This window comes from Etheostoma cragini, chromosome 11 (assembly GCF_013103735.1).
Source record: "Etheostoma cragini isolate CJK2018 chromosome 11, CSU_Ecrag_1.0, whole genome shotgun sequence".
In the NCBI taxonomy this organism is placed as follows: Eukaryota; Metazoa; Chordata; class Actinopteri; order Perciformes; family Percidae; genus Etheostoma; species Etheostoma cragini.
This window is the reverse complement of record NC_048417.1, coordinates 6,996,391-7,017,700: the sequence shown is the minus strand read 5'-3', so window position 1 is coordinate 7,017,700 and position 21,310 is coordinate 6,996,391. Positions and strand designations below refer to the sequence as shown.

Below are 21,310 nucleotides of genomic sequence, written 5' to 3'. Positions count from 1 at the left end.
GTGATAAAGATATAAGGAACACACTCCAGTTGTTGAGTTTGACCCACCATGACCACAATGTCTTTCAGTTCTCACTGATTAAACTTAGATTTCTTCCAGCTGAAGTGGATTAAACCTATTAACGAGGCCATGGAACGAAGCCTTTCAGGGTGTTTATTTTGTCTTGAGCAGATGTTCTGTTATTTTGTACACTTGTCTGTGCATTTAACGGTCTAGCAGTGTAACAGTTCAGGAACAAAGGTTTTGGGGATATAGAGGGTGAACAGTGGTCTGGATTTCTAGCACCAGATCAGTGTCACCATCCCCAAACCTTTTTAACCTTTGACTTTGGAAGTTAAAAAAACTGACTCCGGATCAGAGAACACTGGTTAACTTGGCCAATTTTTTTTCCTGCTGGACCCTGAAGGCAGTAACCAAACCTCCCACAGATTTGGACCTACCTAGACGCTGTGGCTGGCTTCAATGCCGGATGTGAATGTGCCTATCTGTATATACTGAAAGTGAGTGATTGTGAGGCTGATGCTATGTGTGTGGGCTGATCTGCTGATACGGTCATGTTAAATAAATGATTTCATTTTCTAACCAGACTCCTTTTATGTCATTGATAGGCCATGGCGAAAAAAAAATAATGTAGACTTTAAAGGGTTGCTTTACCAAAAAGCATGTCTTTTCTTACCTGTCCCTAGTGGGATAGAACTGGGAAGTTTGACTTTAATGTGCTGAGATTTTGAGATTGCCCCTAAACCTGTGCTGCTAGCCCAATATAATGGAGGTAAGTCAAAGCATTAAAAACAAATGTGGGACTTTATCAGAGAGTAGTTTCAGTGACAATGGTTGTCTTGGATGTCTTAGATTTATCCAGAGTAACCAGGACATTGTTATGGCTAAAACATTTCTGCTGAGTTTTATTTAAATGACATTTTCTAAACAAAATTCCCTTCACTGCATTGTTTTATTCAACAGCAGAAAGCCACAAATCACAACCTCAGAACATAGAATGGCTGGAGAAAAAGATCGGTTGGGATTTTTTAATGCACACTACACGTCCACAAATATATGGACACCCAAACATTGTACCCATTAGGACATCTCATTCCAGAACTACGGACATTAACTTGCTGCTTTAACATCCTTCACTCTTTTTGTTTCAGGCTTTCCACTAGAACCTTGCTGCAGTCCAGTTAATCTCAAAGGGGTTGGATTAGGGTTGAGGTCAAGTCTCTGTGCAGGACTGTCAAGTTCGTCCACACCAAACTGAGAAAGATTTATGGAGCTGGCTTTGTGCATGATGGCGTTGTCATCTTGAAACAGGAAGGTCGTGGAAAGTAAGGCTGCCAATCACAGACATGTTCTTTTTACTTTTCGTATGTAGTGCAGCTGCCTTTAACAAGATGTGCTTTTGCAAGCACTATGCATACACCGGGAAAATACTGTTTTAGTACTTCACAACGTTGTGTTTTAGAGCTCCTGAACTTTGACCCTCTGGCTTATACATGCCTGGGCCTAAATTCACAAGCTACCTATCACATTAATGTATTCATACATAAATCAACAGTTGTAATCAATAATATTCAAATGATTCTGAATTAAGCCATTCTGTATAATGAATACTTTTATTTGTTACTTAAATTATAATTTGATTATAGTAAGTTTAAGTATGTAAAGTTTTGAATACACAACTTTTTTTTGGAACAGAATATGTCTACAGTCTGACATTACTACTTTGACTTATAAAGTACTACTTTTTGTGCATGGGTGTCCAAACACTTTTGGTCCGTGTAACATCATCACTCATGGCACGAGGCAAAGCAGTATGTCATTCGTAATTTCATACATGTATATTGAATATGTCAATCTAAATAATTGTCGACCCATTATTACTTCTGTTATTTTTTTTAAATAGAATGTCAAACTTTGTATAAAGGCAGGCGTTAAAGGAACAATCATGGTCGTGGATCATGACCTTGTGATAATCTTAGGTAAAACCCTAAGATTATAGAAAAATTCTCCCAACAAAGTTCAGATGAAAGTTACTACAACGTGTTAACGTTGGCACAACATGGGGGGCCTCTTCGCTGTGTTCTGACTGTACTCACTATCATTTCCCTCTATATGTTCTTTTTCTTCTTCTTTATAAGGTGCCAGGCGGACATGACACTGAGGCAGGGAGTGTTATCTGGGAGATAACGGACAACGGGGCAGGAGGAGGAGGCACGGCCTGTCAACACCCCAGGGTCAGTGGAACAGGCGGGGGTCAGGGTCAAGAGACAGGAAGCCGAGTGGAAAGGTTAAAGAGCCTGTGAGGAGCTGAGTGGTCTCAAAGTAAGTACAGCAGAGTCCCAGAAGACTATGAACACTGGTGGCATGTAACTAAATACATTTATTAAGTACCATACTTGAGTACAGTTGTGAGTTAATTGCACTTTACATAAGTATTTCCATTTTATGGTACTTTATACATTCACTACAGTTATCTGACAGCTTTAATTACTTTTCAGATCAAGATTTCACAACCAAAACATGAGTTCTGTTAATACTATGCTCTGTTAAAGATTTTACAATGCAAAAGTGTTTCAAATTAGCTTCACCTATGTATTCTTAAGTACATATTCATTTATTTACTCAGTATCAGTATTATTATTTTTTCTTTATTTCTTTTCCTGTTTCCTTTTGAATGTGTGTGAATGGAGGTGTGTGCATGTCGTGTTGCTAGAAACTGCTACAGGGACTAGATCCCAGCAGGCTGTTTGTCTTGTGTTTGGACCTGGACGGGGTGCGTTTGGGGTGGGTTGGGTTCTGGGAGAAATCAGCTTGTACTTCTTTTTTTTTCTATATAACTACTGTGTTTTCATTGTACTAATGATTGATGTGTATCAAGTTGTGAAATGCAATAAAGAAAGTTGGACAAGCAAATTAGCTTCACCTTGACCAGCTATAACAATAATGTACAGTTCACATGTTAATGCACCAACAAAGTCCAGTAGTTTAATACTCGCAAATACTTACTTTTGATACTTTGAGTAAATTTGGCTGATAACACCTTTGTAATTTCACTAAAAGAAGTGTTACTTGCGTATTTCTATATTGTGCTATTGCTACTTTACTTAACTCAATTATTTAAATATTTCTTTTACCACTGGCCATGACATATTCCTGAAGGTCCCTAAAGTGACCACTTGAATATTTCTATCTTTTCTAATTCAATAAAAATAACCAGATCAAAAAGATATGAGCCATTTTCTGCATACATTGTAGAGAGATTGCACTGTGACAGAAATGTACAAATACAAATGTTCATTTTAGGTAGGGCTACTGTAATTCCGCTTTGTTTATGAAGTTAGAATTACACAGCTCACTCGTGACTAATTTGACTGATGACTGAACTCATAACTGATAATGTTGTTGTTGTTCTACTTTGTTCTGTTTGCAAAGTCTCCTGATCAGAACAAACAATGCATTAGTCCTTCTCTCAATGCTTTCCAGCTTCTCCATGCTGTCTGTAGCTCCAAGCCCATTGTTTCCTGCTGAAGACATTCAGCTTTAAAATGACTCACAAATATATAGTTTCTTTTATTGTATTTAGAAATAGGCTAGGCAGTATTTTCCTAAGGCAGCGGGTGAGTGTAGTTCTTGGAAAATCTTACTCAGACAGGACTAAACAGTTGGGGACTATTTTCAGCAGATTAATAAATATTTGTTGCTTTTGTGAGTATTTGGAGCAGCAGGACGGTGCATGTGGGAGTCGAAATAAACTACATTGTGTGGATATGATAATGAGGGAACATGTCGCCCAGTGTTTTTAGTAGTTTTTGGACATCAAGGAGCTCTGTGATGCAAAGGAAAACTTATACTCGTTGATACTCAAATTAATTTATGGATTTGGTCTTTTTATGGGATTTGTTGACAATGAGTAAATCACAGAATGTCCCCATCTTTTTCCTGTAATGAAAGACATTTTACAGAAGACAAAATATGGGAACGACCAGAAAAGAAGCTGAAGCTGAGCTAAAAAGAGCAATGACCTCTCTCTCCCAATGGGGGGAGCTACGCCCTTGCTGTACCCCCCCACCCCCCTTGTGGGATTGTAGTATTCCCGAGTTCCTGGTTGATCAGCCATCATCACCACCAGCCGTGTTGTTAAACTAATACCCATCTTTAGCCGAAGGACGAGCTGCTGCTTTGTTCAGCTTCTGTGTCAGGACCCACATCTGACAATAGGTTCATCTGCAGCCGGCTGACGTGCGGCGGCCTCCTCTCTCCTCCCATAAGCCTCTGCACACTCCTCCTCCTCCCAACCCCCAGCCTCGCCCTGTCACCCTACACACACAGAAGAAGCATTTCATGAAAACTAAATCCTTTTGGAGGCTTTAAGGGAAGAAAACATTCCCTCTAGTTCACCTCACATTTTTTTTTGGTTGAGGTGAAACAGTAGAGGTACAAAACATGGTGACAAAACCCAATTTTTTGAAGAGGCAAGCTTTTTTCATTCTGTGCTATTTGTCAGAGTTGGCCAGACTCCAGTAACTTGTCCCATTGATCTAAAGCTAAAACGGCCCTGTGTACCCTCACAGCCAGGCCCGCGAGGGAGCTGGGTGGATGTAAAAACATTTTTTCACCTTCGTGTTTTTTTTTTTGTTTGGGCTCAATCCCCAGCTCTTTCAGGGGGCATAAAGAAAGCGCCGTGGTCAGCAGGGTCATGTGGGCGAGGCCCAGGGGGTAGACTATAGGTGGCGATTAAGGCCTCTAATGTGCAATGAATCCTTTTTGAATCACATGATATGAACTAATGTTGTTTAATGATAAAACAACAACGACTAGGAGGGAAGAGCAACCGTGTGTGCGTGATGTATGCGTGTGTGTGTGTGTGTGTGTGTGTGTTTGTGTGTGTGTGTGTGTGTGTGTGTGTGAGAATGTCGATGTGTCTGCTGATGCAGTGTACAGCTGCACAGAGGACAAGAGGGCAGGAATGGATGACAACTGCATTTCTCAGTTTGTGTGCCTCAACGGCGCAGGACCGGCTGAAGGACGGGAAAAGGTTTAGCTGGGACAGCCAGGATGTGGGTTAAAGTGCAACACAAATAATTTCCCTCATTTTGAATGCTTTAATCTTTGCAGACAGCCCCCCCCCCTCCCCACACACACACACACACACACACACACACACACACACACACACACAAACACACACTTTAACCTTGGCTCTGACTGGTGGTGAGGAAGAATGGGGGGCTTGAAATAAGTTAAAATTAGGACGGTCTGACCCTATCTGGTAAGCCACAGCAAAGCGGTGAGTGCGGCAATCCCTTCAGCACAGTCACCAAACTCTATTTTCAATACGCCCACTGGCTGACACATCAACATACACACACGCACACACCTAGGATTCACAGGATGTACAAACTACTGTCCTATGATAACAGGAAATAAATGTAATATACTATGTTGCTGCAAATGGTGTGCAAGAACTTTGTTGACGCTATCATGAAAAAATAGTTGAAACCTAAATGTGATGGGTTTCCTATATTCAGTCTTTTTCCAGAGTTCTAAAATAACTAAATTGAGTTAGTTTTACTGCAACATTGACTTGTGTTACATTACATTATTACATGTTATTTAACTGACGCTTTTATCCAAAGCGACTTAAAATTGCATCTGCCACTCCTAAGGCATGTGTCATATCCACTGCGCCACATGAAAGCAAGGAGTAAACATCGAAACATGTAAACTGAGGGCAATCCATTTGCAGCTCTGTGGTGAGTGAGCTTGGGTCATGTAAGGTCGGTGGGGTTTAGAGTAAAGTGAGGAGATGCTGCCTCTTTTCACATTTTTGTAAATTTGCATTTGTGCTTTAGTTGACCTCTGGAAAGATAGGTGGAGATGTCATTAAATTTGATTTATTTTCAGTTTGAGACCTTTAGTTGAGCACCTTTTTATGAATGTACCTCGATGCATTCAGGTGAAGCCAGCCAGGTGCATTGTGGGCACTGTGTCCATACCCTTGCGTCACCTGTAGGTGTCCCCACAGAGCTGACCTCACCTTACATAATTCTCTCATAATGCTCTTTCTCCCCGTGATGCCCCCTCTCCACTCTCTATTAACACAAGTCAAAACAAGCCACCCCTCACATGACCGCACACTGTACAAATGCTGCAACATTACATCATTCATACTATTAACACGCATACGGTGTATATAATCACGGGATTAATAAATTAAAAGTAATAATTTGAATAAATCAAGTAAATGTGTTTTTGACTAGATTAGATGATTTCTTTTAGTTATTTGGACTTTTTAGGCTTTTTTTCAAGTTGTGGACAAACAAAAACCTTTCAAAGGAGTTTTTGTGTGCCGCGACACCAAATAATAAAACATTTAACGATTTATTTGATTAGCGGCTGAGATTTTTGAAGTTCACAAGTCACTTTTTAACACAACAGTAGTTAACTTTGTGGTCATTGAGCTCATGTACTCTTGTAATGAATCTATTTTTTTTTTTTTTAATGAATTTAGAAAGAGTTACATTCTTAAATGATAAACTTTGTCTGTTTTCATCATTTAAAGTCGTTTAAAAAGATCAAAGATCACAGGCCAGCTACGATCCCCTGTGGAAATTTGTACCATTTGTCTACAGGTAAACGGGACATAAGCTTCTTAAAGACTCCTCTCTCCTCTCTGTCCATTCTTTTTTAGTTCCTCCCCTTTTTTAAAGCCTGAAAAGTATTAAAACTAAGTCAGCCAGGTTCTGCTACAACACTTAACCGGAGGCTGTTATCTCCTGAATCACCAATGGGTTGTTATTACTCTCTCCATGACACTGTAAAGTGCTGAGAGCATGGTGACGGCAACACTTGTTTATTTATTCATTATTATTTTGCACATGGAGGCGTCTTTTACTCACTATTGTATGTTTTTACCAACAGAATACTCAGATTGGACAGATAATCTAGCTAGCTGTCAGGTTTTGAAACAGTGTTAACATCATCACGCAGGGAAAATAATTTTAATTTGATTGAACTGGCAGAAAGTTTAATTTCTTTTGGTGGCTAAAAACATACTAAGGAGGTTAGAATTGCTGCATGACCTCAGTGTTTATGAAATCCTTGCCATGGCACTGGACTCTGATGAAAGGAAAAGCCCAAGTTCTCTCTCTAAAAAAAACCCAAACAAAGTCAAAGCTTTCTTTGCAATTTAGAAAAAAGGAATTTTAGTTTTTTATTGATAATTTCAAAATTGTTTTTTATCATTCTGACTATTATTAATCATTTTTGCAAGGATATTTGAGGTTGCATGATCTGAATTCTAAAAAAATGCCATCCAAAGTTTAACAGTCTGGTACCAAACTACTAGAAAGGTTCCTGCCAAACAAACCAACATCTTTCCATGAGCTGGTGGTCAGGCCCCCTAGAAACAAATTCATCACACTCCTGAAATACATAAAGAGGGCCTGAGGTATTTGTGCTGAGGGCTGAGTGTGAATTTGTTAGGTGATTAAAGGCTAAATATAGTCTCCTGTCTGCTCTGAGCTGAAGACTGGTGACTCAGTGAGCAGACTGTCTCTTTCTGTAGTAGTTGCTTTTCCACCACAGGGCCAAGTGGGGCTTTACAGGGCCCCCAGGATTCAAAATGAAGAAAAAACACCACCGAAACCACTATCATGTGACTTAATGTCTTTACTTGATTAATAAGTCGACATGTTATATAGTTGTTGTTTTTTTCAACTGCTAAGCCTTTATGATGAATTTGTGATGAATTTATGGAGATTCACAAAAGGTAAATGTAGACACGTCTTAAGGGATGAAGTAATTTCCATAACAAATTTTATTCTAAATTTAATCTGTAAGAACCCAACACCAAACCCAGAATTTCTGAAGACTTTCTGTTTTCAAATTGAAATTTTAAACGAAAATCTCGCCAGGAAAAGCTGCAGATTTTGTAGTTGTATTTAATAAGTGAATGCAATGCTGTTAAACCCAAAGAACAGGTTTCAGACGTGAACACAGTGTAACAATTTAAGTTACTATTTGAAATGAGTCTAATGCTTTGATCTGGGGGGGTGGGGGGGATTGAAATCTCAAAATATAGTATTTTACATCAGATTAATTTCCATTGAGTGGTGTTTATTAAATAACCGCAAAGACGAACGTCACTACTGGCAGTGACAGATCCACACCACTTTGTGACCTCCGGACTTTTTGACCTCACCATCAGTAAGCTTTCTAACCAGACCAGTGTGTCGCCCTCCCAAAAACATCAAGTTCAAATGACCAGCCATAAGGTGCTGGACAAAAAATTGTCTTTTAGTTTGAAAAAAAGTTTCAATAAATAAAAACTGCCAATATTAAAGAAAATTACCCTAAAAATGTCCCTGAAAAGCATTGAGCTCTGTTTGGCCCTGCAGTGGAAACAAGGCTACTGAATGAGTGACAGACTGAGGCCTCCATCAGGGGTGCCAACAGATCAACTATCTCCCATCACTCTGCAGCCACTGGACCCAAGAGCCCAGCACTCATGTACTATCCTCTGTTGTTGGACTCAATGCCAAATATCCAATGCCAAGTTATCCTTCCAAAGCCTTATGCTGTTTTATCTCATTATCTAACATATTATGTAGACATTTAGTTACTGTTCATCTGGGTAGTTTTTTTCAATACAGTCTAGGATAAAAACAAATACAATTTTACTTGAGACTATTGAACTGTTCAAAGTATGATAACATAACTGTTTTGATTTGAGAAAGGATATCACATCCTGCAATGGTTGTTGATTGACGCTGAAGGAAAATTACTGACTTGCTCAGCATTTAGACAGCGAACAAGACTCAAAGAGCGTAATTTAAACCTGCTGTAATCAATATACCATATATATCAAATACAATTTTATACGAAAGCCTGAAAATACATTTAGTACCACAATCAGGGAGACCAACTCCCCAAACACCAGCTTTTCTGAGCTTGTTAGCCTGTTTTAGCTCATTGTTTTGATTTTACAGCTCAGAAATACATGGCAATAGAAAATACAATGTAAAGCGGTCTGCTTTAGAGGTGTTTAAACAGAGCACCTAAAGGGACATGGGGATTTTTTTAAATTTGAATACCAGTTAGAATCCTGCAGAGAACGAGATATTCATCTTCCTAAAAACGCAACGTTAGTAGTAAGTACTTCGATAGCATAATTTTGCTAGCCTTAGATTGTTTTCTTAAAAGCACGAGATAATCATGTTCACTTTCTTTAAGGTTTTATATCTAAAATAGGCTAATCACTTTTGCCATATTGGCGTACTCGACATTAGATCTTTTCTAAAAGAAACAAAATTTCCCAAAAAGTAATGTAAAAAAAAAAAGTATTCCTTTACGGTGACCCAAAAGTGTACTTTAACATGCAGTCGGTCCACTGATATCTCTTTGTGTGTGTACGAGTGTCCGTTAGCGGTTCCTTTGTTGTTGCCCACCATGCCCAAAGATCAACACATACTTTCCCAGCAGCTGTTAATTTCACCCACCTCCATCATGTATTGCACAGTGTTGTAAATTATTAGAGCGTGCACACTAAAGACTTTATCATAGATGTTTGAATCTCTGATGCAAAAGTGTGTGTGTGTGTGTGTGTGCGTGTGCGTGCGTGTGTGTGTGTGTGTGTGTGTGTCTCTGTGTGTGGCTGTGGCTGTGTGGGTGGCTCAGCGTCACATTCTGATATTGGCTGTTGGAATGCAGAGCAAGGGAGTGAGCGGTGGGGAGGTCAGAGGTCAGAGAGTCTACAGAGAAAGTAATGCCAAAGACACTCAGAAGCTCTCCTGATGCTGATGTGGGAAGCAAACAGGAAGTCAGCTGTTCAAATTATCAAGAACAACATGCTGCCAAAATTATATTGTGATGATTATGTGACTGGGAATTATTTATGAAAACAAAACTGAGCTTAGAACCACAAGTTATTAATCAAATATTCTTTATCTTCACATACACAGGAAATGAGAAGCTAAGTTTTAACTCATTATCTTGTGTAGGCTCATATTTAAAATGCTAAATGTCACATTAAATGTAATTAAAAAGTAAAGTCACAACGTTCCTCACATGCAAATTGCAACTTAACAGTGGTGGAAACTGCAGGCCTACATTTACTGAAGTACTGTACTGAAGTACAATTTTGAGGTACTTGATAGAAGTGCATGATTTATTGACTTAATATTGTTACTGTGACATCAAGTTGTGCAATATTACAATGAAAGTATGCAATATTTTTAATTAAGTATGCAATTGTTTTGTGGAGCGATGCGTCCCATCAGTTGACTATGTGGCAGAGTGACAGTGTAAATGAAGAAATAGATAGAGAAAACAAAACAGAATGAATCGAGAGTGCATGATACTATCCCAAAAAAACCTGTTGCAGTTAATTTGCCAGAGCTAGCCAAACAAGCCTAGCTAGGAAGTGTTTTTGCAAAAAGTACAACAAGAACTCAAAGAGACATGCCAAAATCACCAATGCTATAACTTAATAATTTGGCCAAAGATATGATGCCATCCACACAGTGGATAAAAAAGGCTTTCAGAAGCTTCTGAATGAACTAGACAAACCGAGTCCCATCCCGCACTTATTTCTCCCAGGTAGCTATGTTGCAACTTTATAAAGAAAATTGCAGTGCAGGCAGAATTTTGAGTCTGATAGATTGAATAATTTGTATTCACGTCTGACCTGTGGTCCAGCCGGAAGCATATATAAGTCTCACTGTACACCATGTTGTTATGAATCTATGAACATTGTTATAATGTGTTCCTATTACTTTTGTAATTTTACATATGTTTAATAATATCAAAATGAATATAGAAATCGTAATATTCAAAATCAATATTGAAATGTCAGATTTTGTCTATGTAGGAAACTCTCTTACCAGAGTACATAGCCAGTTCGGGGTAGCACCAGAGATAACGTACACAGACTTCACAGTCTGTATGGTGCAACCCTAGTACTTGAGTACTTTACATGAGTAGTTTTCTGCTGCTTTACTCTTCTTCTCAACTGCATCTCAGAGGCAAATAATGGGGATCACTGAAACAACGTGGTGTTCGGAACTTTTCCATTTTAGCTGATGGGAAATTGATCAGATTCTTTTCATTTCAGGCCAATCTGATTGGCCTGAAATGCATTTTTCTTACTCAAATTTGACCACGGTATTAAACCTTAATAGAACTTGAATGTTTTGCTTGCTTAGGGCAAGTCAATGACAAGGACTTTAGGAGTTTGGATTCAAGTCTTTAGTGGACAGCTCTGTGTTGATGTATGAAAGATCCATGAATTTCACAAAGCAAAAGTGAAAGCAAGGACATCAATTATGGTACAAAATTTTTATTTAGTAACAGTTTTGTAAACATTTGAGGTAAATGAACATTTACATCAACTTGTTCTTACAAAAGAATCATTCATACACAAGGCACTTCTCTTGTTTAAGACAGCATTGAAAACAGGTTGCTGTTGTGAGCATTGTGAGATGGTTCCTATACTCCCTGACGAGCCGGAGATATCAAGCTCTGCATGAAACATAAGAGGAGAGAGTTTTGGAGGAGTCACGCAGACAATGGGCTTTGAACACAACATTGTGTAAGGGCATCTTATGTGGGGTTAGGGGAGGGCCAGCTACACAGCTAACATTCTCTCAACAGGGGAGTCTTCTGATATGTCCAACCAGAGTCCCGACCACTCTGTTAGAACATACTGGGTGAACACACAGAAAAATACCCAATTTTCTCTCTCTCACTGTTTTTCTTTTTTTTTTTAATCTTCAAACTCAACATTATCTAAGCTTGAGAAAAAATACTTTCTGGGAAGAGCCACTGCGTTTTAGTTTTAAGACATTTTTTCCTTTGAGGATCATAGAGATTGGCAGTTTTCTCATCACGCTCACTCTCTCTTTCTCTTTCTCTCTCTCTTTCTTACACTCTGTCTCTCTACTACCACTACCAATATTAGCATTGTAGAACAGCAATTTTTCTTTCCTAAATGTGCAAATCTTTATCAACTACCAAAATGTAAACTTTAGGGATCAAAAACAAATGCAGATAACAGTTTTTTTTTGTCATTTTGAACAAGAAACATGAATTGGGAAAGGCTGTTTTTACCTATGTGTTGTGGGGGTCTTTATTCTCCTCTTTGTGTTTCTGTTTGCACCAAATGTCATTTAAGCAACTTAAGTAAAACAGAGTATGAGACATAAAACCTATATGGGTACAGATACTCTTACATCATACAGTACCATCATTTTTTAACCCCCGTCCCCCAAAAAATAAAAATGAACAGCTGGTACCACTTTGGTCTTACTCCAGTGTATTAACATGAACTGCTGGAAAACAATTGTTCCTATAAAATCCTGCTATAATGCCCTGTGAGTGCAATGTGACCAATGCAGATGATTGAGGTTTGACACAGTCTTACTTTGTACTTTCAACTTTTCCCTAGTGGTGAACTCATAGACGAATATAGTGGTTGGTTGCTGTAAAGCTAAAATAAATAAAAGAAAAGGGGTTTTGAAAGTCAGTGCCTGGGTTGTGAATGAACCACACAGCACAGTAACGCGACACAGACAGAGGACTGCGGCTGCTCGTAAATTCAGTTAAATGTTTGGGTTTCTAAAGATCTCTAAGTATCAAGATGAACACAACAAAATAGAAGTCGTCAAGGTAGATGGCACCGTGGCGTTTTGATACTCACAACGCCAAGTCATGTTGTCTTTTTTATCAAATTGTAGCTGTTTCTCAATCACAAACTGACTACCACAAGTATGCCATTTATGAGTAAAATTCATTTTAAATTTTAAGAATAAAACCAATGACGAAGCATATGAAATGTGTGATGGCGGAAATCACTCTCAAAGTTGCTCTTAATCTTGAGATGTGATGAAGTTTGATTGTACGTTTCAGAGAAAAATTATCTGCCAATAATCTAACCAAAGGAAATAGCAGTTTAAAGTCTGAACAAAGGAGCTTTGGGATTTTTTCTGAATGAACAAAGGGAATATGTTTGTGTTTTTCTATCAGGTGGTGGCTTCCATATATTTGCTTTAAGATTATATGAAGGCAATATCTTGTCATTTGTGCATTTAGTGGAAAGCATTTTTTCTGTTCAGACATGTTGACTGAAGGCGATGCTGACAGAGGCAGGCGCAAGTGACCCTGCTCCTATTTTCCTCTTTTGTAAACTAACAGCATTGGTTAGAACGTTTAGATTGCTATGTTGTTGACAATGTGCTTGGAGGGATCCAGGTGCATTCTGGGCATCACAGTGATGACTTCTACCACCAGTCTTGACCCATAATCTGTCTGTTTATTTTAAGGACTCTGTGAGTATCACATCAGTCCATTCCTATCTATTCCATCTTAATTAAAATATCTATTGTTTCTGTGCTAGAAGCAGTGCAATGGATCATGGGTAAAACCAAGCTAGCCAGCTTTGCCATGAAAATTCAGTGAATCGGTGAGTTGTAGGGCTGCACATGCTGGCATGCACAACTACAAGGAACACAATACATGTAATGTTTGTTGATGAAATTTCTTCCTTGATGAATTATATTTTTTAACATAAAAGGTGTTTGTTTCGTAACATTCCCAAAGTGCTGAAACAAAGGTCTTCCAGGTCAAAGGACAAACGCTGGAACAAGCTGTTCAAGATATAAATAAGCGAATCATCTGGCTACACATCAAATAACTGATCCGTACATCATTGCCAGCTACTTGTGCTTCCTCCAGATAAAACAAAATATTCAGTCATTGTTTTGATAAATGATAATTTTCATTTATAATAGTTCCTTTATCCTCAACAAAAAGACAAAAATAGATAAACACCATGTTGGTGAGAAGTGTCCATTTTGATGCAAAATTATGACATAACAATGTTGTTCTCTCCATCTATCACTGTGCGCGGAGCCTTCCGACTTCATAGCACATGACCAAATTTTTCTGCATAACTTAAGACCATCCAAAACAAACTACTTCACATGCTCTGCAACTCACCGATTGCACTAAATCAACAACTGCTAATGATCTCACTTTAGCCTAAACCTTTTCTGTTAGTCTGCCTTCCTGTCATCTTGCCTCCTTTTGTTTGTTGATTCTTTCAGTTTTTTGCTCTATGCATTTGTGAGATCGTTTTGTCTGAGAATCACTGTGTTTTGGGGGTGGGGTTTGGGGATGCAGGGTGTTGGTCAGGGAGGGTTTAGGGACATGAAAGGGCCAAAGAGATTTAAACAGCCAGGTCGCTCGGCCTTGCCCTGATGCTGCTGCTCTTGCTGGCCCGACTGAGCCGCCGAGGGTCTGTGCTGACCGTTGCTGGAGGCTCGTGCAGCTCCACAGTCGTGGTGGTGACGTGGCCTTCCTCCTGCTCGCTCCTCCCTCCGCTCCAGCTGCCTGCGTTGGATGCACTGCAATGGCTGCTGCTGCTGCTGCTGCTGCTGCTGCTGCTGGAGGCGGCAGCGGCAGTTGAATTGGTGATGTTGGTGTTACTGGTGGTGTTGCTGGTTGGAGGGAGCAGTGCAGCATCGACGGGTTGCTGCTGCTGCTCCTTGTCGTTGCTGGTCGAGGAAGAGGAGGAGGGGCAGGGGGAGGTGGCCTTCTTCTCCCGAGTCTGCTGCTCGGTGGCCAAGTTGGCCCAGTTCTGCTGCGTGGCCAGCCTGTGGTTGTTGTTGTTGCTTATGTAGTAGTGGGAAGCGGGGGAGGGCTGACGGAGGGACTCCTCCTGCTGGAGTTTGTCCATTTTGAACTCCGCTGCTGAGGGCACGGCTACTGGCCGCAGTGGCGGCAGGAACGCCCCACTGCCCGCCTTCACATCTGTGTAGTTGGTTGGGTATCTGAGGCTGGATGGGGCAGTTCTGGAGGTCGAGGCCAAACAGTCAGGCTCTGCAATGTTCACACGCCGCAGTGTCTCGTGGTCGAGGGCAAACTCATTTGTCATGCCCTGTTTAACTTTCTTCCATCCAAGGTGATAGATCTCTAACAAATTCAGCAAAAGAGACACGCAAGCCACCACAAGCATAAATATAATAAAAATAGTCTTTTCAGTGGGTCTTGATATGAAGCAGTCAACGGTGTTGGGGCAGGGCCAACGTGCACACTTGTACAGGGGCCTCAGCTGGAAGCCATAGAGTAAATACTGGCCCAAAATGAATCCCACTTCAAACAGAGTCTTGAAAATAATGTTGAACACATAGGTCCGCAGCAATGCGCCTCTGATACGGATTTTGCCATGCTCGTCCCTGATTGGCGGCTTCTCCTTCTTGCCGCCTCCACCTCCAACTTCTCCACCATTTTTATAAAGGAGTTCTTTCTCCTCTTGGAACCTGTTTGCTTTGCGCATCTCCTCCTCCTTCTCTTTCCGCTTCTCCTCCATGCGGACGATGTGAAGCACATGGCCCAGGTAGATGAGAGTTGGCGTGGACACAAAGATGATCTGCAGCACCCAGAAGCGGATGTGCGAGATGGGGAAAGCCTCGTCGTAGCAGACGTTCTCGCAACCGGGCTGTTGCGTGTTACAGGTGAAGTCGGACTGCTCGTCTCCCCAGACTTCTTCAGCCGCGGCCCCCAGCACCAGGATCCTGAAGATGAAGAGGACGGTCAGCCAGACTTTGCCGATGACCGTTGAGTGCTCCTGAGCGTTCTCCAACAGCCGCCCCAGAAAACTCCAGTCGCCCATGCTTCAAGATTTCTAGCCTATGGAGAAAGTACAGGCTGTAGTAGAAAAAGAAAGAAGGATTGGCAAAACAAAAAAATAGAAAGAAAGAGAAAGTTAAAGAATTGTGTATGAAATTGTACTCAGTTTGAACATTTATCATGTAATGGCATACCTCACCCCGAAGTTAAACACATACGAACAAACAAGGAAACACAGGGTCAAGGACATGGAGGAGAGTAGAGGTGTGGACTAGACTTTGACATATTTCTCTTTTTTCATAAAACGCTGAGCAGAACAAGGTATTTATCAAAAACTGCCATGTGGGTGTCAGATATTGATAACAAATTCAAACACAGCATTCGCTTTGCAACACTGAGCCTTTTAGAAGCTCATATACTGTATAGGCCACCTGTTTGACTGAATCCTGGTTCACTCTCCCTTTCGCTCTTTTCTCTCTCTCTCTCTCTCTCTCTCTCTCTCTCTCTCTCTCTCTATGTCAGGCCTGTCTCTCTCTCTCACCTGCTCGCTCCACTGCCCAGCAGGCATGTGCTGAGATCTACATTATAATGTTCGAAAACAGCATTTAGCAGAGATGGGGCTCTGATGTGGCACGCGCACACACATGCACACACACGCACACAATGAAACAAATACTGACACACACACACACGCCGCCCTCCCTTCCTCTCTTCCACTGTCAACTGTAACACTAAAGCCACAGGGCTCAGATGGAAACGTTTAGCTGTAATAAGGAAAGATAATATAATAATAACAATGTGATAATTCTTATTGAAAAGATAAGTTGGTTTTAAGTTAAAAGAAAACTGTAAAACTTTATATTCATTATCAATCGATCTTTCAATTTTTGGGGGGGATTACTTAAATTACATAGTCTTTAAAATGTGATAAAAAGTTGTGATCTGAGTTGATGTCCTGAAATAGCTTGATTTGTTCAAACAATCCTGAATATATTAAAGAATTTTATAAAAAGAGAAGATAAGAGCTTTGTAAATGACTGACTTGACCAAGTATACACAATGTAACAGTTGTATAATCATTTTCTATTGATTGACTAATCTTAATAGCACTGCATCTGTTATTTAATGGACAGATTTAAAACTAAGTTTAACTACCATTTAAACAGGCTTTTCAAACTACATGTAGTTTAAGTAAAACAGATGTATTTTTATAGATATCTACTGCCCTGTTTATGCGATAAATGGTTGATGAATGTGTTTTGAGCAAGGTAGGGCTTGTTGCTATTTACATCTTTTAGACAATTTTATGCACATGAAACACTAATTATACAACTAATTCAAGAAACACATAAGCAAGGAAAAACTTACTAAAATATTCTTGTATTAAAGGTAATAAATCCATCGACTAGGGTTCACAATGTGTATGACACCTGGAAGAGAAAAAACATTAGTACAAAAATAATTAATTCCCTTTCTTTAAGACTTTGAATGAAGTCAGTTGATCAAACACATCAGAATATCTGTGCATGCTTTGATCAATAATTCAAAAAACACTTTTAAGTTTGGGACCAGCTGAAAAATGAAAAATAGTGTAAATTTCTAAACAAACAAAAGACGTTTGCCTCTGAAATACCTGATATAATTAAAGGCAATATGTAGTATAATACGTCGTGTAAGTATTGGGGATACAGCAGCAATAAACCCAGAGAGAGGCAGAATGTCGTGTATTATTTGACCTCGTGGTGACTTAATTATTAGTGGCCAACTTTGAATACATTTCTCTCAGTTTTACAGGTATTTGTGGCATTTCTGTCGGCTGGTGAGGAATGTAACAGACAGAGCCAGGTTCAAATACAAAGCCATCCCTGCCAGGCTGACAATACAGACTGTGCCAGAGTCCCCAGACTCCCGTCAGGCTTTGTCAGGCTTTTTGTTTGACTCTTCTTGTTTTGTAAAACTGAAACAACTCTTAATTACCTGATGGCATTCTTCATTTACTTGATCTCTCTTTACTCCCAGTTATTCACAGGAAAGCATTCACAGCTGTATTTATCCGTCATACCTTTAGACCGGAGATGTCATACTTAAATACGAAAAGCAAATCCATCTGCCATCATTGGTGCCATCATTTGAGTGCGTTGAAAAGCGTGTGGACCTCCCGCGGCTTCAGCGACCTTCCCACTCTCTGTCTCCCTGATACCAAACCCGCAACCTGTCGCCTCTCTGTCACCCCAACAAACTCTTTTGGTTTTTTAATGCCGCCTATCAAACTCATTCATGCACAAACGTCTTCAGTCTGCCTGGCGCGCTGTCTGTCCCGGGCCTTGCGCAAGGCAAAGTTTTCCTTTTGTTGTTAGTTTTTGGAGGCGGCTTGGAGTCGGAGATAAGGCTCGGTTAAACGGAGCTGCCTCCCGTTTCCAGCCATGTCTGGACTGTCACATTGTGTGACCATGCATGAGTGAATCCACAGAGTCATCAGCCTGTCCGGTGTCACACCACGCCCCTGCCAAACTCCCCAAAAACTGTCAGAAATATGCGCAAAAGTTGCCGAAATTGTGCCCCAAAACTTTTCCCAAATTTTGGCGTAACTTATCCAAAACCTGTACATGTTCTGAACTCCTCCAAAGTATCCTGTGAAAACCACTAGAAACCAAAAGTGTTCCCCCAATCCCATTAAACTCCAGCAATAGTCAATTAAAATTGTAATAGATACTATCATTTAGGAGAAAAAGCGCCACTGATTGGTCACATGGTCACTATAAACTCAGGCTGACCCTTCAGACACACTGAACTCTCTGTCCAAATAAAACCTGACAGAGAGTCATTAAACCTGATATCTGCTGATCTTAAGAAAGACAAAGTGAGCATAATACATTTTATCTTAGCAGACTAATATTTCAGGGTATCACCCAGAACAAAAAAGAACAGAAAAAAAACCATCCCCCTACCCACCCAATGGGTAGCTGCAGGAAGGCCAGGCATTATATGAGGCAATGAGCGTGAAACACTAACAGACATACTGTATCTACACAAAACAAAGAACCACACAATTTTGTCTTTACTGATTTATGAAAAAAAGGTCTCACAAAGATTAAAGACTTCAAGGATCAAAGTGCGGGTGTGATAAAAACATCTCAGGTACAAAACATAAGTAAAACAAATTTAATCTTCATTTCTTGCTCGGAGAGCTTTTTGTTCATAAGTATGTCTTTTGCTGTTAAAAACGTATACTAGAACTAGATTGTGTGAGGAATCTGAATATAAAAATGTTTAAAAATCTAGGGAATGGAATGTTCAGGCTCGTCCCTTAAAAACACAGTTTCCATGACAAAAGTTACATCAAAATGTTATTTGGCTGTTACAGAAAGCAAGAGGTCAAAGGTCAATGCAGAGCAGATATACAAAACAATGATAATTATTGTTCCTAAATCTGCGTACAGATTACTTTGTCTGAAAAGATGACTTGTATCTTTGACCAACAATATTGTTGCTCACTTAAAAAATGGCAGTTTACTCCATGTTGTAACTCCACAGAACTGCATGAGTTATGTAATGTACATATATGACACTGATTTTCTTTCTAAGAGTTTACTGTCTAAATCGCCTCACATACCCTTTCAATCTTTCTTAATCACTGTCCTCTGTTCATAGAAGCGGATTTATTATTTTTAACAACACAGATGTAACTAATCCAACTCAGTTATTCCAGGATCGGAGGGAGGACAAAGACATTTCAAATGGAGATTGGCCCGTAGTTCCTAACGTTAAGCAGTGATTAGTGTGGTGGCTAAAATAAGGCACATGCTGAAAGCTGATACAGCCAGCCGGGGTCAGTACACACTGCAACAACAACACAAGTCCAAAAACACACCAGGTCTGGGCTGAACAGGACACCTTCTGGACAACGTTTCAAAAAGCAGGATTTAGAACATTGACGTAACTTGAATGTTTAGGAATCGGCTGAAGATAACAACAAAGGCACTTCAGATGCAAACCCTTGATACAATTTGTAGTTATCTGTCTAACTTGACAATCCTGCTTTTTGAAACAAACTTTTGTAGGGTAAATAGGTCTTCAGGGAGGCAACAACAAATATTACAAATGCCAAAATATTGAGTCAAATAGTCATTGATTCATATCTGGAGTCATCACTAAAAGTCTGACAGAGTTGGTATTTTTCTAGTCAAGCATCTTGACTGGAATCAAAAATAATCTTCTGTATGTTTCAACAGCACTCAGTCTTTCTGAAATAACATTTCTACAAAATCCTGTTTTTTAGACTTTGAGAACCAATTTAAGCAATTTGTTAATTAAGCAATAGGATTAATGGTGGTGGGGGTTTCTAGCACTTGCTGACTGGAGAATAAAAACATATAGCTTAAAACACACTTTACACTCCAAGCATACATATTGTTGCCACATTCCCAAAACTTCAAATACTTTCAGTTCAAGTAAAAGACAAAATACATTGTAATTGAAAAGCAAAGAGCATCACATCTTCTAAACCACTGTAGTGTGGTAGGTAGGATTTCATTATGCTATGTTAGAATCTATCAGCGTAATCTTGTGCAACACACTTCTCAGTAAATATAAACATGTGTAAAAACTCTAGTATCATGTATAGAAAGTTATTCAACTATGGAATTTTAAACGCAACTTCACTTGATTTGACACAGCAGGGTCATAAAAACTCATCTGCTTTCATCAATAACTGTAAAATGCATTTAAAATCAATCACATTTAAAGTCAAACCTCAGCTCTTGTAGTGTAGTCACTAAAAACGTAATCACAAAGGCACTTTTTGTTTCACCTTTCATGATTTAATTTGTTCTCCTTTCTCTTCTTCAACACCAGACAAATCCTCCAGGTTTAGAGGAAGGTGTTTGTGCTCCTGGAGGTTCCACTTCCAGCCACTAGATGTCAGTGTAAACTCATTCGTCTCTGGTTCAAAACATTCAAGCGACCTCAAACTGTGAACAAAAAATGAAAACCCTCCATCAAACGCTATTGACCATCCACTGTGTGAAAGGAAGGTAACACTTGTGATCATATGGATGATCCACAGATACAAAAACACTACTTTAAAAAAAGAAAAAGAAAAACGTGACCTGAAACAGAGTCTTTCAGTAATAGCCTACTCACTGGGAATTCTACCAGATGTAAAATGATTCATGGATACTTTAGTTGTTTTTTTTTGCACAAAGACAGGCTGTTCTCGTGAACCATTTGTAGCCAACATATAGCTACAAAAAGTAAGGCACTTATAAAACATACAACAAAACACAGCGGGAAGAATGTTTGTGTCAGGGGAAGACACAAGACTTTCACCCAGAAAATGCTTGTCATACTAATTAATGGGGAGGTGTTTTAAAACCGCCCCAGGTTGTTTTGGTGCCTAAAGGAACTGTTGACATTGCATGATAATCAACTTTTGTCAGCTAAACTCAACAGCAACGTCTGTTGAAAATACCAGCACTTCATGGTGACATTGCATCTTGTTGACAGTAACCGTTTGTCGGCTAAATCGACCTGGAAAGACTGCTGAACTTGTCATGTAACGACGGTTGCTTACTTTCGCAGGTTATCATAAGAATTGGTTTGCATACGTTGTCGTATGATATCATCCAAACCTGTTCATTAGAATGTGTTGACTAAGGAAAAAACATCTGGCTGCCTTTAGGGG

At 39.7% G+C, this 21,310-nt stretch overlaps 2 protein-coding genes across 4 annotated transcripts in view; one reads left to right on the top strand and one right to left on the bottom strand.

Moving 5' to 3' along the window:
- zmym2 (zinc finger, MYM-type 2) overlaps positions 1–4,914 on the top strand; it is a 34,701-nt gene extending 29,787 nt beyond the window's left edge. Inside the window, exon 26 of the transcript XR_004658506.1 lies at positions 4,853–4,914. The gene's annotated coding sequence lies outside the window, so the exon portion shown is untranslated. The remainder of the gene's footprint in view (positions 1–4,852) is intronic.
- An 8,099-nt stretch (positions 4,915–13,013) lies between these two features.
- Positions 13,014–18,137, bottom strand: gja3 (gap junction protein, alpha 3). 3 transcript variants are annotated; one of them, XM_034886163.1, is made up of 3 exons: positions 17,605–18,137; positions 16,996–17,057; positions 13,014–15,705 (listed from the first exon to the last, which is right to left on the bottom strand). In XM_034886163.1, the coding sequence occupies exon 3, from the start codon at positions 15,668–15,670 to the stop codon at positions 14,225–14,227; it is 1,446 nt and encodes a 481-aa protein (XP_034742054.1). In that variant the 5' UTR covers positions 15,671–15,705; positions 16,996–17,057; positions 17,605–18,137; the 3' UTR covers positions 13,014–14,224. The 3 variants fall into 3 exon arrangements, with proteins under 3 accessions (XP_034742054.1, XP_034742053.1, XP_034742055.1); XM_034886162.1 differs by having other exon boundaries at positions 17,690–18,137; XM_034886164.1 differs by lacking the exons at positions 16,996–17,057; positions 17,605–18,137 and adding an exon at positions 15,827–16,268.
- Positions 18,138–21,310: the final 3,173 nt, after the last annotated feature.